Below are 17,863 nucleotides of genomic sequence, written 5' to 3'. Positions count from 1 at the left end.
AAAAGTAGCGATCTCGGTTTTAACATCACGTCGATATCTCAACGAGATCTTTCGATACAAATAAGACACTCAGCTGGACAAGAATGGGAAATAGGCCAACCTTTGCCTCATCAGTGAATTGGCTCTTTATGTGATTTATAGCTAGATCAAAAAGAGTGGTCGGTAGCTGACAGCATACCTTAGCAACAACGAATCGAGGAATGAGTTTGCTACGGCCATCTGCTGCCAGTCCACTGCGAACGATAATTTCTTCCGGGGACAAACCGTTGATATAAATTTTCTCTCTGTAATTTGTTTCCTTGTGTGACATGTTTCCAGTACATAATGGAATGTTGGAAGCTAGCAGTGAATGTGTGCAAAAAATTATGAGTTTGCTACGTTTCAGCATAGTGCACTGAAGCTATTCTTTACATAGTCAACTTATAAGTCCACAGAATACTTGACGAGTGCTCTTCAACCTCTCACGAGGTCAGCCGGAGGGAAGACTGTAGATCCTGTGGTACACGATATTCTAAGCAGTATCAGTCGAGCAAAGGAGGTGTGTCAATTGCTTCATCTACAAGAACATGTTGGTATGAGGCACAGACCAACTGGCGTAAACGTTGCAGCTCCCTACCATAAGTAATTTTCATAGTAGGCCAAGAAAAACCGAATGTAAGAAGTTAGTAGTCATGGAACACGACATCAAAGTTATTTTTCTGTTGATCCATAGTGCATAAGGGACAGCGGTCGATCAGATATTTACCAAAGAAAATCACCGAACAGGATTGTGACCTCAGAAATTTGTTTTTTATTTACACTATAACTTTTGACATTTCATTAATGCCAGGGGCATTAATGCATGCGTAGAGGGATGAAGATGGCATTAATCAGATGCCGAAACTGGTCACATAAAAAAAGAACAACGCCTGAAAGGAAACTGCTGTATGATGATTTTTCTTGGGTAAAAATCAAAAGCACATGGTACTGGGGAATTCAGTAACTGAATCCATGCCATCCTTGGTTTTGCCACTCGGCAACCACGAGAAACGGAGTTGTTACTACTAGACTGAGAGTACGTCACGTGTTTATTAATAAAACGAAACATTTGTCACGATTAATTCCGAACCGTGCGACTGCTACGGTCGCAGGTTAGAATCCTGCCTCGGGCATGGATGTGTGTGATGTCCTTAGGTTAGTTAGGTTTAAGTAGTTCTACGTTCTAGGGGACTGATGACCACAGCAGTTGAGTCCCATAGTGCTCAGAGCCATTTGAACCATTTGAACGATTAATTCCCTCTCCAATCCGTTATTCCTACCTCACTGACGATGAGTTACTACATGCACAGATACAATGACATTCACACACAAGAACAATTACACTGTGCGGTATTTCAGTAATTATTTCATTTTTCACTTGGAGTAGTTCTTAGTAGTGTGAACGGAACCGTCGCCAATTCTGCTTGCCATTTCCATTCGAATTTGTGAAACAGAAATTTAAAATTTCAAGATGTGAGAATGCTTAAGCATTTTTAAATAACGCAAGCTTTATTAACATTATATATCCTCATTCTTGATGTTTACATATTTATTTCGCAACATAGTCACTCTGGCGAAGAATCCATGTCTAACAAAGTGACATCAGTTCGTTGATACTATCACTGTAGAATGTTTCACTTTTGATCGAGCCACAACCTCATGTCTGCTTTCACCGCTTCATCACTATCGAAGTTAAGACCTCAAAGATGTTCTTTAAATTCTGCAAACATGAAAAGCGGATGGGGCCATGTCTGTAGTATATGGCGGATGATCGATGGCAGTGAACCCAGCGAGTCAAATCGTTTCAGATGTGGCAGCGCTCGTGTGTGGTAGGGCATTGTCATGCTGAAGGAGAGGATTATGCGTGTGTGGACGAGCCCTTTGGATTCATCACTCCATTACAGCAATTTGTTTCTCACGCATCGTCATAATTACGTTGCACACCGTCATGTTACTTGCTACAATACAAAGCCCTCTAGCAGCAGAGAATTGCAACTTCCGTCAGCATGACAGAAAAGTCGACTGAGTAATATGCATGGCATGTAATACCTCACCCGATTGTGAGAACAGAGTAAAAAATTAAGAGGGTTGGTTTTGGGCACACCTTCGAGTATAGGGCTTTACGCTAAAATTTTGTGGCTTTCATTGTACTGGTGCAGCCGCATCAGTGTACCTTGCAGACTAATTATCTCGTAGAATTATGCTTCACGTTTACTAATGAAGTGAGACCAATGTCTTGCTTGTTTCGCTATGTGAAATAGCCGTATCTGGTAAAATGAGCTTTCTGTTGTGACTGACAATTCGCAGTTTTTCACAGACCCAACTTTTATTGATGTAAGTTCACAAAGTTGATGACTGAACAACAAACGAAAGGTAAAAGGTAACAATAACGATGCCAGTAAAAGTCTCCTAATTTTGGCAAACAAAAGTTCAGTTCTAATTTTCCACACACGTTCGTGGTAACACCCACCCACCCAGCCACACACACACACACACACACACACACACACACACACACACACACACACACACTCACACACACTAGTAACAGTCTAATTCAGAGACGAAGATGTAATCTTCAACGGTCGCAGTACACAAGGTCGGATTCCTGCGTGAACTGTACTTCGGGGCTGGTTGTAGCCCCTAAATAGCTGTCTCCAGCCAGACAGGTTTTGGAGTAGTGATACTTCCTGCCGGCTCAATCCTGCTGGCTCAATCTGCCCCTGCAGGAAGTAATGCTCGGAATGTCTGTTTCCTTTATCTTGTATGTAAGACATAGACAACCTCGTCCACTTTGGTGTTATATGGGTTGCCGGCCCTTAAGGGCTAACTTGGCTCCGGTATAACACTTTCCATGGAACCAATAAAGTAAAATAAAATAAAACAAAATATTGATGAACTTAAGACTGTACAGTGCCACTGGAAAACTAGTATTAAGCAAAGCGTATCTCTATAAAACAAAGAAAAAACGAAAGATTTACTACTTTTCGGCTAGTAGAACGGAAATTCAATTAGTAACTTACATTTTTTATTGTTTGAATATGCTTATTGTACCTTCACCTCCCAAGACAGATACATCATGAACTGAATTCCGTACTTTGTTAGTACGCCACTGGAGGCATCCATTCATTGTTTGTGCTTTCTGTCTTCATGACATGGACTGATGAGTCGAAACATGATGCTCACTGACCTCAGTGAGACCGAACACTGCCTGGTGTCGTTCCAGGCATGTGATGCATAAGGGAAGTATTTAAAAAAATGGCTCTGAGCACTATGGGACTTAACATCTGTGGTCATGAGTCCCCTAGAACTTAGAACTACTTAGACCTAACTAACCTAAGGACATCACACACATCCATGCCCGAGGTAGGATTCGAACCTGCGACCGTAGCGGTCACGCGGTTCCGGACTGAGCGCCTTAACCGCGAGACCACCGCGGCCGGCGGAAAGTATTTATTTATTTAAATTGGTGGAGTAGAGACGAATGTTAAATCACTGTAACGATGATACAACCCTCAGAGATGAAAATTCACTGACTCAGCGCTAACAAATGGCATATTCTACCCTGGCTAATACTTCTCTAATAACAATCCGTTGGAACATGTCGGTTGTGTGGAGCTAACTCTGCACTCAATATATTCTGGCCCATAATTTTAGAAAAACGCGTGACCTGTGTGGAAAGGGTCACATACCTGCGGAAACCTACGGTACCGAGGACTCATAGAGTCCATGCCACGTACAATCAATTAAAGGTTGACCAATACACTAATAAGCACGTGTGCCACACAAATCTCATTTGAGAAACGCGCCACGCCACAGCCGTTTAAAAAATCTTACAAGGACATCATAACTGAAGACGAATTGGTGTCTAATCTAACACACCATTTCGGTTCTGTTGTCCCCCGGTACTTACAGGGAAAAGCGTTTTCTACGTCCACTGAGGGAAATGGCTTAGTGGTAAGACACTCCACTGGAATTTCGAATAAACTTATGTGGCCATCCAGATATAGGTTATCCTAAATGGAGTGAGCAATATGCCAGGATTGTTATTTTGGAAACGTCAGGGTGTGGTTCACCACCTGTTCATGCCCACTCCCAGATTAACGGTGTGCCTCGTCTATAATGACCTCGTTGTCGACGGGATGCCACGTAGAATCTCCCTTTCGTCCTTTCTACACTGTCCAATCACATTAATGTGAGCAATTGTCAAAAGCCTGAATAACAACATTTTGCACCTCAGAACTCTGCGAGAGGTCGAGAAGGAGAACCAACGAGGTTGTGGAAGACGTCGTCAGGGAAGTGACGCCACGCCGACTCTAGTGCAGTGGCCAGCTGCGCTAGATTTATTGGTTGGCGATCCATGGCGCGAACGCCCAGATCGAGGTTCCCACAGATACGCGACTGTGTTAAGTACGGGGAGTTTGGTGTCTAGGGGAGTATGATAAACTCATCCTGCTCCTCTTCGAACCACACATGTACACAGCGAGCTGTCAGACACGTTGCATTGTTCTGCTGGTAGATGCCATCCTGCTGGGGAAACACAAACTGAACTTACAGGTGGACATGGTCCCCGAGGACAGATGCATTTCTTGATCCATTGTGCCTTCCAGAATGACCTGATCACCCGGGGAGTGCCACGGAAACATTCCCCAGACCAAAAGGCTCCCGCCTGCGGCCTGGACCCTTACGACGATACAACGGCCATCTTTCCGATGGAGCAAATAACGTGATTCATCTGGAAAGGCCCCCTGTCGTCACTCTGTGGACGTCCAGTTGCGCTACCGGCGTGCAAGTTCCAGCTTTCATCGCCGATGAACATCGGTCAGCATTGATGAACGGAACAAGCGCCCATTGTGGAGCCACGTACGCAGCAACGTTCGGTGAACGGTCGTTGAGGAGACACTGTTGGTAGCCCTTTGATTCATCTGAGCGATCAGTTACTCGACGGTTGCACGTCTATTCTGCCATTTACAGTGGCCTAGGTCCAGTTGTGGATAACACTATTTTGCCAAGAGGGGTATACTTAACACACGACGGCACACGAAGTGCTTTATATACACTCCTGGAAATTGAAATAAGAACACCGTGAATTCATTGTCCCAGGAAGGGGAAACTTTATTGACACATTCCTGGGGTCAGATACATCACATGATCACACTGACAGAACCACAGGCACATAGACACAGGCAACAGAGCATGCACAATGTCGGCACTAGTACAGTGTACATCCACCTTTCGCAGCAATGCAGGCTGCTTTTCTCCCATGGAGACGATCGTACAGATGCTGGATATAGTCCTGTGGAACGGCTTGCCATGCCATTTCCACCTGGCGCCTCAGTTGGACCAGCGTTCGTGCTGGACGTGCAGACCGCGTGAGACGACGCTTCATCCAGTCACAAACATGCTCAATGGGGGACAGATCCGGAGATCTTGCTGGCCAGGGTAGTTGACTTACACCTTCTAGAGCACGTTGGGTGGCACGGGATACATGCGGACGTGCATTGTCCTGTTGGAACAGCAAGTTCCCTTGGCGGTCTAGGAATGGTAGAACGATGGGTTCGATGACGGTTTGGATGTACCGCCAAACACGCATACGACCATCATTGGCACCAAGGCAGAAGCGACTCTCATCGCTGAAGACGACACGTCTCCATTCGTCCCTCCATTCACGCCTGTCGCGACACCACTGGAGGCGGGCTCCACGATGTTGGGGCATGAGCGGAAGACGGCCTAACGGTGTGCGGGACCGTAGCCCAGCTTCATGGAACGGCGGTGGCTTATCACGCCAAGGGGCCCGCGTTCGATTCCCGGCTGGGTTGGAGATTTTCTCCGCTCAGGGACTGGGTGTTGTGTTGTCCTCATTACCATCAGTGGAAGGCAACGGGAAACCACCACTGGAATCACTTCCCAAGACGCTCATGAGGCGGATCTCTCTGACGAAGCTCCCCCATGACAAGACCTGCCGTAAGGCCGGACGCAGATTTTTTTTTTTGAAATATCCAATATCACTCCCAAGAACACTCCTGGAAATGGAAAAAAGAACACATTGACACCGGTGTGTCAGACCCACCATACTTGCTCCGGACACTGCGAGAGGGCTGTACAAGCAATGATCACACGCACGGCACAGCGCACACACCAGGAACCGCAGAGTTGGCCGTCGAATGGCGTTAGCTGCGCACCATTTGTGGACCGCCGTCGTCAGTGTCAGCCAGTTTGCCGTGGCATACGGAGCTCCATCGCAGTCTTCAACAATGGTAGCATGCCGCGACAGCGTGGACGTGAACCGTATGTGCAGTTGACGGACTTTGAGCGAGGGCGTATAGTGGGCATGCGGGAGGCCGTGTGGACGTACCGCCGAATTGCTCAACACGTGGGGCGTGAGGTCTCCACAGTACATCGATGTTGTCGCCAGTGGTCGGTGGAAGGTGCACGTGCCCGTCGACATGGGACCGGACCGCAGCGACGCACGGATGCACGCCAAGACCGTAGGATCCTACGCAGTGCCGTAGGGGACCGCACCGCCACTTCCCAGCAAATTAGGGACACTGTTGCTCCTGGGGTATCGGCGAGGACCATTCGCAACCGTCTCCATCAAGCTGGGCTACGGTCCCGCACACCGTTAGGCCGTCTTCCGCTCACGCCCCAACATCGTGCAGCCCGCCTCCAGTGGTGTCGCGACAGGCGTGAATGGAGGGACGAATGGAGACGTGTCGTCTTCAGCGATGAGAGTCGCTTCTGCCTTGGTGCCAATGATGGTCGTATGCGTGTTTGGCGGTACATCCAAACCGTCATCGAACCCATCGTTCTACCATTCCTAGACCGCCAAGGGAACTTGCTGTTCCAACAGGACAATGCACGTCCGCATGTATCCCGTGCCACCCAACGTGCTCTAGAAGGTGTAAGTCAACTACCCTGGCCAGCAAGATCTCCGGATCTGTCCCCCATTGAGCATGTTTGTGACTGGATGAAGCGTCGTCTCACGCGGTCTGCACGTCCAGCACGAACGCTGGTCCAACTGAGGCGCCAGGTGGAAATGGCATGGCAAGCCGTTCCACAGGACTATATCCAGCATCTGTACGATCGTCTCCATGGGAGAAAAGCAGCCTGCATTGCTGCGAAAGGTGGATGTACACTGTACTAGTGCCGACATTGTGCATGCTCTGTTGCCTGTGTCTATGTGCCTGTGGTTCTGTCAGTGTGATCATGTGATGTATCTGACCCCAGGAATGTGTCAATAAAGTTTCCCCTTCCTGGGACAATGAATTCACGGTGTTCTTATTTCAATTTCCAGGAGTGTATTTCGTCGTCGTAGTCCAGGGTATTGGTATTGGTGGACCACGTATAAGGCGAGCCGCCGTTCCTTCGTAAATATATTGCTGCAATATTCGTAGGGTTTAGGGTGATTTTATTGCCGTTTGCCCAGTGTTCAGTGACGGCAAGTTGTCGCAGCATCCTGTTGACAAGTTGTTCGATGCTCCTTCCAGAGGTTCGGGCGTGTCATCGGCTTACAGACTGTCGGTGACGTGTTGAATGGTGGGAAAGCCGTTAATATGCTAATTAAACAGGCATGGGGATACCACCGATTCCTATGGGATGCCAGTTGCGAGGCAGGGGCGCGAGCGGATGAAAAACGACGGCGAGCGAGTGGTCGGCGGCAGATCTTCCCACGTGGACCTGTCGGCTTCAAACGGCTGGTGGTTAAGTGACGTCACGAGGGTTTGCCCTGTTCCAGCCCACGGCTTTAAGACAATGTTTTGTCTACTTTGCCTTACATACAAATGCAAATGAAAGAGGATTTGAGACTAATCAGCCGAGACGGTGATACGATTTATAAGAATTTTATATGAAAGATATTAAATGAACAATTCTGTAATATGTGCAGTTTGCTGAATAATTTATAACTTTTGAACCAATTCAGGTACAGACTAGATCAAGCGCTCATTATAAAGGACTGGTCTAAACGCAACGACTGACATCCTTGTATAATTTGCAGCGTTAATGCCGGCCGCGGTGGTCTCGCGGTTCTAGGCGCGCAGTCCGGAACCGTGCGACTGCTACGGCCGTAGGTTCGAATCCTGCCTCGGGCATGGATGTGTGTGATGTCCTTAGGTTAGTTAGGTTTAAGTAGTTCTAAGTTCTAGGGGACTAATGACCACAGCAGTTGAGGCCCATAGTGCTCAGAGCCATTTGAACCATTTGAGCAGCGTTAATATATCACTGTTAAAACGCCAATTTTATTAATCTGTTGCTAATAATTGATTAAAGCAAATAATAAAAGACAGATATGCGAATAGCAAGGAATGTACGACAGTGGGTGGCGTTATAAACATTTCAACTTGCTTAGTTTGTGATATTTGTAATTATTACGTTATGCTGCCTTTCTTTATTAATAATTTTTGCATACTTGTGGCCATATTTTTTAACCTCCGTATATACGTAAATTCTGATCGTTTACCATTTAGCATTTACTATGTGTTATCATTTAGTGTTTACCGTTTCGGATTAGGCATTTAGCATTTACCATTCACTGTTAAATGTTTTTTATTTGCCGTTTATCATTTAGCGTTTCGTAAAAGTAGATGTTGTGTATAAAACGCACTGTTTTTCTATTTCCATCAAGTTGGGTCGCTTTAAAACTGTATGGAAGCAGGTGCCTTATAAAGAACTGTAATGTTATTTAGTGGCACAAATGGACAAAAACTATTTATGCTCTCTGCGAAGGCAATTGCAAAACATTAAAACATTAATTCTGATCAAACTACTGCTACTACAAATTTGTATAATTTACGTTTTTTATGAGAATGTGAAAGCGCGTATAATGGTGGAAACCGAATTAAGATTACTCTTCTATGTAAAATGTTATGCAAAGAAGTGGTGATCAATGTAAATCAGTTATGGGACGAGGGTATTTGAGGGGAGGCGATACAAAGCTCGGGGACTGAGTTCTGTGTGCCGCTCCCGCGCCAGGTCTTTGTTGCCGGAAGCGACACTTTGATGATAGTTTTTGCGGTTCCAGAACTGTTGAACGTACCCGAATTTTGCGTGTGCCAGCAAACTGAAGACATAATTTTTCGCGAAGAAGCCGGCCTTAGGATATTTTCGGCGTGGAACACAGTACAGAATGGTGTTTTTCACGCGTTGTGTCTGTTGGTGATTGTTTTTGTAAGCAAGCGGGACTTCGCTGCAAAATCGTAGCAGTAGAATTCTGTTTCCATTCGACTGCTTCCAGGATAAGCCACTAAAGCCCTACTATGCGACTCTGTTTCTTTTTGAGCATTGCCGGCCGAGGTGGCCCAGCGGTTCTAGGCTCTACAGTCTGGAACCGCGCCACCACTACAGTCGCAGGTTCGAATCCTGCCTCGGGCATGGATGTGTGTAATGTCCTTAGGTTAGTTCGATTTAAGTATTCTAAGTTCTAGGAGACTGTCCGATAGTGCCTAAAGCCATTTGAACCGTTTTGAGCATTCCGAACTGTGTTCTGGGATACCAACAGGACTTAGTTTCTGATATGGTCAGGTTGGATCCTGATTTTTTTTCACCACTTTCGGGCGATTCATTCTGGACTTTGAACTTTGGTTAAAGCAGTCGAGACTTTCAATATTTTGTGGCATCTGACACTTAAGAATTCGCGCTAATGCCGAGTGAACTTTGTATCATTAGGCAGGGTTTTAGCGAACTGATAGATTTGCTAAATATCAATCGATGTTCTACTGCTTAGTAATAATAAAAATAACAAAATAGTGGTAATACCTATTCCGCTACTGGAGTTCCATTACTTAAACATGAAGATTTTGATAGCTTTCCTTTAGCAGTATCACTGCAGCTACTTAGCAGCTTCTCTTGTAAACAGAGGGAGAGTAATACTAAGTCGGAGATCGCGTTATGGAAGTTATCTTACAGCTCTTACATCTGCATCTCCAGCAGATTAACACCTCAGTAGGGCCTAAGTCACATAAAAGGAATCAGGTGAAAAATGACGAACACAGAGTTACAAAAACGATGCTCCTTTTAATAATCTATTCATCAATCAACAGCAATAGACTTAGTTATATTCTACAGAACAAAAAATAGTAATATTTTTACTGCTTGGCACTTGAGAGAAATGCTTCCCACATGTTACAAAGTGGAAAATATATTGACATCAGTTCACTTAGGTCTACAGAAACAATAGTGCCAAGAGAGAAGAAGCGTTTAACATTCATATAGATCACATGAAATATGATTGCCTTTCAGTTTATACATTAATTGCACAATGAAAATTGAAAGTTTATTGCTCATCTTCGAGTTACATGTACAGTCGTTTGACACATTATTACCTTCGGCGAGGGATTAAAATTAAAGGTAGTTCTAACGTTTTATACAGATCTGAACAACAAGGACTTTGAATGTAGAAGGATAAGCCATTATTTCACTACAACACATGTAAAATATCTCCGAAAATAGATCAAGTATTTCATTGGACGCGGCTGAGGGAAAACATTCGTCATGAGGAATACTAATTTTCATTAAGAGTACCGGTATTATGAGCATGGATCGCTTAAGAACTATCTCACCGAGAAACATTTTACAAAATAAAGTCGTAGAAACCGTGGAAGAAATTTTCTTGTGGGTGACATCAGATATTTTTAAACTTAAAATATATTTCTACCATAACCATCGTTCATTTACTTTCGCACAACGAAAGATAAACATTAGTATACAAAATATCATTTACGCATGATATCATGAATGTCCCTGTCACAAAATATAACTTTATTGAAAGATATGCGTGGTGTAATAATGGCTTGAAAGAATCACCCAAAAGTTGCTACAAGGATGTACGAACACAGATTTCATGCTAAATGTTCTCTAAGGTGGAAAGATATATTCCTACGAAAGAATTAATAGGCTCAGATTATTGATAACAAAACAAAAATTTGTCTTTAATTTGATTAAAATGTAAAGTAAAGGCACACAAAAAATATATAATTTAACAGCTGTTTCATTCTTTTCGGTTTTACGCAAAAAAATATCGACTAAAACAATGTTGGTTAGAAGAAGTGTTACAAATACACAACATCTTCTTCCAGATGATAAACGAATAAAATTAATGTGGTTGGACTTCTTGTTTGTCTCCTTTCTTCCATCTAACTTTTGAACGACATTTTGTCAATGAATTTGCACAACAAATTCATATTTTATAGTCCAATTTTCTTTTGTTATAGACAGACTAATTAGAAACTATATATTACAGTGTAATTTCCGTAATTGTCTCATTAAATGAGATTATACTGGAAATATATTGGTGTCTTCACAGTTCCATGGTTATTAAGGACGATTCTTGTAACAGCATCGTATCATGCCAATTTTCTCAATGTGAAGATTTACCTTGATCATTCCTGCGATGACACTTCGACAAAGTTTACTTGCCCGCTAGTACAAAGTTTCTGTTTTTGTTTTCTGTAGTGAAATGATGTTTAAACAGAATAGATTGCTTTACTGACTGGATATTCAGGAAGACCATACCGCTCATGCGTCCGTAGAAGACGCTGACTCTATGACATAACAAAAACAAATAATTAAAATGGCCCTAGTTTTATACAGATGTACTACTCTGCATGGAAACAGTGTTTTAGCAATAGGTCTAACATATTACGTAAGAAGGAAGAGTCCGTTTTCTTTGTCTTAGTTGCTCCAGGAATGCAGTACTTATTTTGCTAATTTTAAGTTTTCTGATGTTTCTAATGTCCATCAGATATTACTATTACTGAGTGAGAAAAAAACACGTATTGTTCTCCGGGACGCAGTTATTGAGAACGTACAGTTAAAAACCTACTACTATGTTCGCCCACGCAACATAAAGTAGCGTGTGTCAGTGCTACAGCATATTATTGTAAGAACATACAAAGTAAGAAAGGATGCTGTAAAAACTTACAGGGTTCATAGTAATAATCTTATTTACCATTGTAAGGAGTCATAGTCCAGTCTTGCATTTAGAGTGAATGAAATTTAAGCTAACTTCAATTCCCAATCAAATTATTTTCTCTGCTTCACTTCTATTCTCACCTTCTGTCGTGGTAACTGGTTTTCGGTCAGACAGCACAGGAAAAGTCGTTTGCTAGTGTGGGAATCGTTCATAAGATTTTCTGAAAGCAGTTATTAGCCAAATGTAGCGCAACCCTTGCGTTTGATACGGTTGAAAGCGTCATTGCAATTACGTACGCACAAGTTTGTGCTGGTACGAATTTACTCTTTAACCAGAGCGTACAAGTAGCGTAACGTCGCACAACATGTCTGCAGTTAATTAGCAAATTACAACCGTTGTGTTGAAATTTACGTTTTTAGGGGAGAAGCAATTATACCAGCGGCGAACGAAGAATTTCCGACTCCTTGGTATTACACTATTCCCCTTGACTTCCTTTTCTTATTTTCGCTCCGTAGCCAGAAATATAGAATGGTTATGTGCAAAATGGCCCGTAAGGAGGATGAAGCTTCACATTCTCTTTCAAAGAAATAAAAATATAAACATCACACCTGAGTTGAGTAGAGTTTGAAACGCAATAACACGTTATAAATAAATTCCACATTATGTGATGTTGCGCAGAAGACGACTGGAGAGGGAGACTACACGTGGAAATTTGAATTAAAAATGTCAGGATGTAGCTTTCGACGCCGATGATATCTGTTAACATTATTCTAGCTGAGGAAACTGGGTTGCATAAATAGTGTTCTTCTTGGGTACTGCTTGTTTGATCCAACAATTCCTCTCTTAATCTCCTTCCAGGAGTTTATCATTATGTAGGATGTGATCCTCGAACCGAGATTGTTCAGTGGCATGCCGCATTACGTGAAGTGTTGGACGTTTTTCCGGCAGAGCCCAGCTGTTTGACAGATGATCTCCACCTTGTCGTATTGACTCATTATGTCTGTAGTTATGTTCCGTTAATTTGATGATGAATAAATACTCTAGGCACGTAATCTAAGTATGCTGTTGTAGCAGCTGTGACAGTAATTGAGATGAGAAGATAATTAGGGCAGTTTGAAGAGACATACGGGAAAAATTTAATTGGGTTCTAGACGTGCTCATGGAACTTTTTGATCAAATCAGCCGCTCACAACGCATCGTGGATTAGGACTGTAGCTTCACGGGAGCAGCAAACTGCATTTCTCCGTCGTAGCCAGAGCGTGGCCGCTGGGACGACGCAGGCTATTGCGACCACAGTGGCCTCTGTGTTGGACAAGCAGAAGTACTTCGATTATAAGACGTGGTAACCAAGAACCTCGTTAGACAAGGCAGTGGTAGCAGGTGGAGTCGAGCGACCAGACGTGGCGTGGCAGACGCAGGTGGTTCGTAGCAGCTGCACCTCTTCAGGTGGTTCTGTTCCTAGTCCTTGACGTTGGGAGCGCTGTCGCGGTCTCGCCCGCGGTTGCTGTTGGCCAGTTCACTCAGAGGGATGCCGAACTCCGCCGTTCCCCAAACGTCACAGTTGGGGCTGTAGCTGGCAGCACGGGGTTTCCAGTTCGACCCAGACACCTGCAGTCACAAAATGGAAGCAAAAAGGTTAGTTGAAACGAACGTATGACTGGGTTTCATAAACTTACTGTTGGTAAAAGAGGTTCTGTTCCAAGAACCTCTGGATACGTTTACGAGGGGCGTGTGAAAAGTCCGTGCAAAAATAAAAATTACTTAGGTGTTTGGGGTAAACCATTTCTATTTTTTCGACACAGTCTCCTTTTAGACATACACTTCGTCGAACGCTGTTCTAATTTGTTGATCGCTTCGGAATAATAGGTATTGTCCAAGACTACAAAATAGCTATTAGTTTCTACAACCATCTCCTCGTTTGAATAAAATCTTTGTCCCACCAGCCATTTCTTCAAATTGGGGAACAAATAGTTATCCGAGGTAGCCAAATCTTGAGAACAGGGGTAAGTGAAACGAGTTGGAATTTTATTTCGATTAATTTTGCGACCACAACTGCTGAGGTGTGTGGAGGTGCATTGTCGTAATGGAAAAGGACTTTTTTACGATCCAATCGCCTGCGTTTTTCTTGCAGCTCGATTTTCACACGGTCCAATAGCGATGAATAATATGCACTTGTAATGGTTTTACCCTTTTCCAGATAGTCTATGAGGATCATTCCTTACGAATACCAAAAGAGAGTCGCCATAACCTTCCGACCGAAGGAGTGGTCTTAGCCTTTTTGGTGCAGATGTTCCCTTGATAACCCATTGTTTAGATTGTTCTTTGGTATCAGGAGCATAGTAATTTATCCATGTTTCATCCACAGTGACGGAACGACGGTTAAAGTCCTGCAGATTCTTCCTGAACAGCTGGAAATCATCCTTGCAACACTTCACGCGATTCCATTTTTGGTCAAGCGTGAGCAATCGCGGAACCCATCTTGCGGATAGCTTTTTCATGTCCAAATGTTTACGCAAAATATTGTGTACCCGTTCATTCGAGATGCACACAGCACTAACAATCTCAAGCATCTTAACTCTTCTGTCATCCATCACCGTATTATGGAATTTAACCATGATTTCTGGAGTCGTAACCTCCACAGGGCGTCCAGAACGTTCAGAATCACTTGTGCCCATATGGCCACCCAGAACATTTTGAAACCACTTATAAACTGTTCCAATCAAAGGTGCAGAATCACCGTAATGTTTATCAAGCTCCTTTTTAGTCTCCTGAGGCGTTTTGCCTTTGATAATGTAATGTTTAATCGCCACACGAAATTCTTTCTCGTCCATTTTTTGACAATCACTCGACTTCCTTGCTTCACAATAATGCCAAATACAAAGAAATAGATCATTCTAGCTGAAACTTAGTGTGCGTTCTTTCCAAAGATGTTACTAACTAAACATGACCTCGAAACGCACCGATTGTGCCATCTGTCGAACTTTTCACGGATTTTCAAACGCCCCTCGTATTTGGTACTGAGTGTTAAGGAATCATTTTGTAGAATTTTTACACAGACAGCTGAAAACGCTAGTCCTAAACACCAACTAATAATTAATACGACTTGTAGGGTTAGCAAAATACTTTGCAAATGGTCAGGCGTGACAAACAAGCAGTACGTGTTATGTGGAAAAGAAGAGCAGCGGAGTATGTGAGGCAATATCTTGTCTTTTAAACGTTCTTGTTGTTGTAGTCTTCAGTCCGAAGACTAGTTTGATGTAGCTCTCCATGTTACTCTATCTTGTGCGAACGTCTTCATCTCCAAATAATTACTGCAAACTACAGTCTTCTCAGTCTGTTTAATATATCCATCTCTTGGCCTCCACACTTACCCTCGACACTTACCCTCGACACTTCCCTCCACACTTCCCTCAAACACTAAATTGGTGATCCCTTGGTGTCTCAGAATGTACCCCAGTAACCGATCCTTTCTTTTGGTCAAATTGTGCCACAAATTTCTTTTCCCCCCAATCCTATTCAGTACCTCCTCATTAGTTAGGTGATCGACCCATCTAATCTTCAACATTCTTCTGTAAGGCCACATTACGAAAGCTTCTGTTCTGTTTTTGTCTTAACTCTTTATCGTCCATGTTTCACATCCATACCTGGCTACACTTCAGACAAATATCTTCAGAAAAGACTTCCTAATACTCAAAACTACATTCGGTATTAAGAAATGTCTCTTCTTCAGGAATGATTTTCTTGCCATTGCCAGTCTATATTTTATATCTTCTCTTCTGCGCAATCATCAGTTATTTTGCTGGCCAAATGAGAACTCCTAATCCAATTTCCTTACCGTTACGTGGTTTAATCCGACTACATTCTGTTTTCCTTATTTTGTTTTCGCTTACGTCTGTCTTATATCCTCATTTCAAGACACTATCCATTCCTTTCAACTGCTCTTCCAACTCCCTTGGTGTCTCTGACAGAATTACAATGTCTCCCTGAACTTTTAATCCTACACCAATTTTTTGTTTTGTTTCCTCTACTCCTTGATCAGTGCACAGATACTTTAAATACATTTTTAAGACTGTGTTGAGATATGCGTCTGTAGCAAACAGCGCTTAGAGAGTTCTCATGCGGCATCTTCCCTGTGATACAAGCAGCAGGAGTTTAGCCTGACTGCATCCTTTTGTTTTCCATACCTTATTTTGAAACTCCAATGGGCAATATCAAATTTAGGGCACAGAGAACAATTCGGTTTATAAATGCCGGTTACATGATGTACTTCATTCTTTAAATGTAAGTTTGAGTTAGTTTATTATTTATGAAAAAAATACAATCTGGATGTTTTAGCACACAATGTGTTTGCAATCTGATGGGACACGTGGCCAAAACGGAGACATATTTGACAGAGTTGGTGGGGGATCGGAACTGAGGTAAGCGCTGTTTGTTGTAGAAGTGTACCTATTTTTTTATTGCAATTTTTTAATTACGCTGTGAAATTTATTGATTATGGTAGTATTACATACATTATTGTGTGGCATCAATTTAACTGTGTTAGTTGTTGTAGTTAATCTTTGGCACACAATGAAATTCTTATCATTGAACATTGATTTTAAAAAGCGGTTTTACATTACTCTGGACACATGAAGTGCTGGTGACTTTAACATCAGTTGTAGTGTGTTTCCTTTAAATCACTTAAGTTTCTGCTTGTATCAGTATCACGTTCAGTGAGTTTTATTACTTCGTCTGAATGGATTTTAGCCCTTACTCATCTTTCACCATCCCTAATAGTGCACACGTTTTCGTAAGTGGGTGGAAAACACATGTAACGTTACATCGAGCCAAGATTCTGCCGAATTTGTTCAATATTTTACCGGCATCCGGCACATACCAATTTGTCTTTTTCTCCTCGTTGTGTTCTGTTTGCTCGGCCTGTATGTTCTACCTGAAAGCACATCGTATTTTTCTCCTCCCGCATAATGGGTCTATTCGTCTGAAAACCTGGACATAATAAAAAACGAATATAAAATCCGAAAAAACTGTTCCCCTCAGATTTTTTGGTTCGCTGTTTACGAATCCAGTGTCGGAATTACAAAATTCCACATGGTTGATTCTATTCGGTGGATCACAAACTACAAATTTAGCAGATTCGATTAAAACTTCAGATATTAAGCATTTTGATGTCGGCGACAACGGCTTAGAAGTCAGAATTGCCTTACTGAAACGTTTTATTCGATACTACACATTTTTAAAACGACATAATCTGCTTCAGAAGAGGCACTCTCGGGTTATTCACTGGTAGATGGTTCGAAACGCATACCTTTTATCTCAGGTGGCATTTTTTTATCATCTTCAATTGTCATTTTCTGGAATGTCGAGATGAGTGAATCGGAATACTTCCAGAAGCCGATGGAACACATCATTCACAGTCTTCTCACGGATGTATTTGCGAGTAAAGTCTTCTCGGTGTCGCGGGATGTCTTTATTCCGAGCTTCCTGCACATATTCAGACTGCCAACAACTCGGCTATGGAGCAGCTTCAGTTAGGCATATCTACATCTGTACTACATGGATGCTCTGCAAATCACATCTGAGTGCCTGGCAGAGAGTTCGTGGAACCATCTTCGTAATTCTCTATTATTCCATTCTCGTTTAGTGCGCTGAAAAAAGCGAACACCTATCTTATCGTGCGAGCTCTGATTTCCCTTATTTTGTTATGGTGATTGTTTCTCCCTATTTAAGTCGGTGTCAACAAGATATTTTCGCATTCGGAGGAGAAAGTTGGTGATTGAATATTTGGTGAGAAAATTTCTCCCCAACGAAAAACGCCTTCGTTTTAATCATGTCAACCCCAAATCCAAATGGTCAAATGGCTCTACTCACTATGGACTCAACATCTGAATTCATCAGTACCCTAGTCTTAGAACTACTGAAATCTAACTAACCTAAGGG

General features: G+C 42.9%; 1 protein-coding gene across 1 annotated transcript in view; it reads right to left on the bottom strand.

The window, feature by feature from the left end:
* Positions 1–10,012: 10,012 nt before the first annotated feature.
* LOC126278518 (uncharacterized) overlaps positions 10,013–17,863 on the bottom strand; it is an 867,389-nt gene continuing 859,538 nt past the window's right edge. Inside the window, exon 21 of the mRNA XM_049978683.1 lies at positions 10,013–13,534. Within this exon, the coding sequence (XP_049834640.1) occupies positions 13,385–13,534 (150 nt within the window). The 3' untranslated portion in view covers positions 10,013–13,384. The remainder of the gene's footprint in view (positions 13,535–17,863) is intronic.

Source organism: Schistocerca gregaria, chromosome 6, assembly GCF_023897955.1.
Source record: "Schistocerca gregaria isolate iqSchGreg1 chromosome 6, iqSchGreg1.2, whole genome shotgun sequence".
NCBI lineage: Eukaryota > Metazoa > Arthropoda > Insecta > Orthoptera > Acrididae > Schistocerca > Schistocerca gregaria.
The sequence above is the reverse complement of the archived record's forward strand: the minus strand, read 5'-3'. Positions and strand labels throughout refer to the sequence as shown.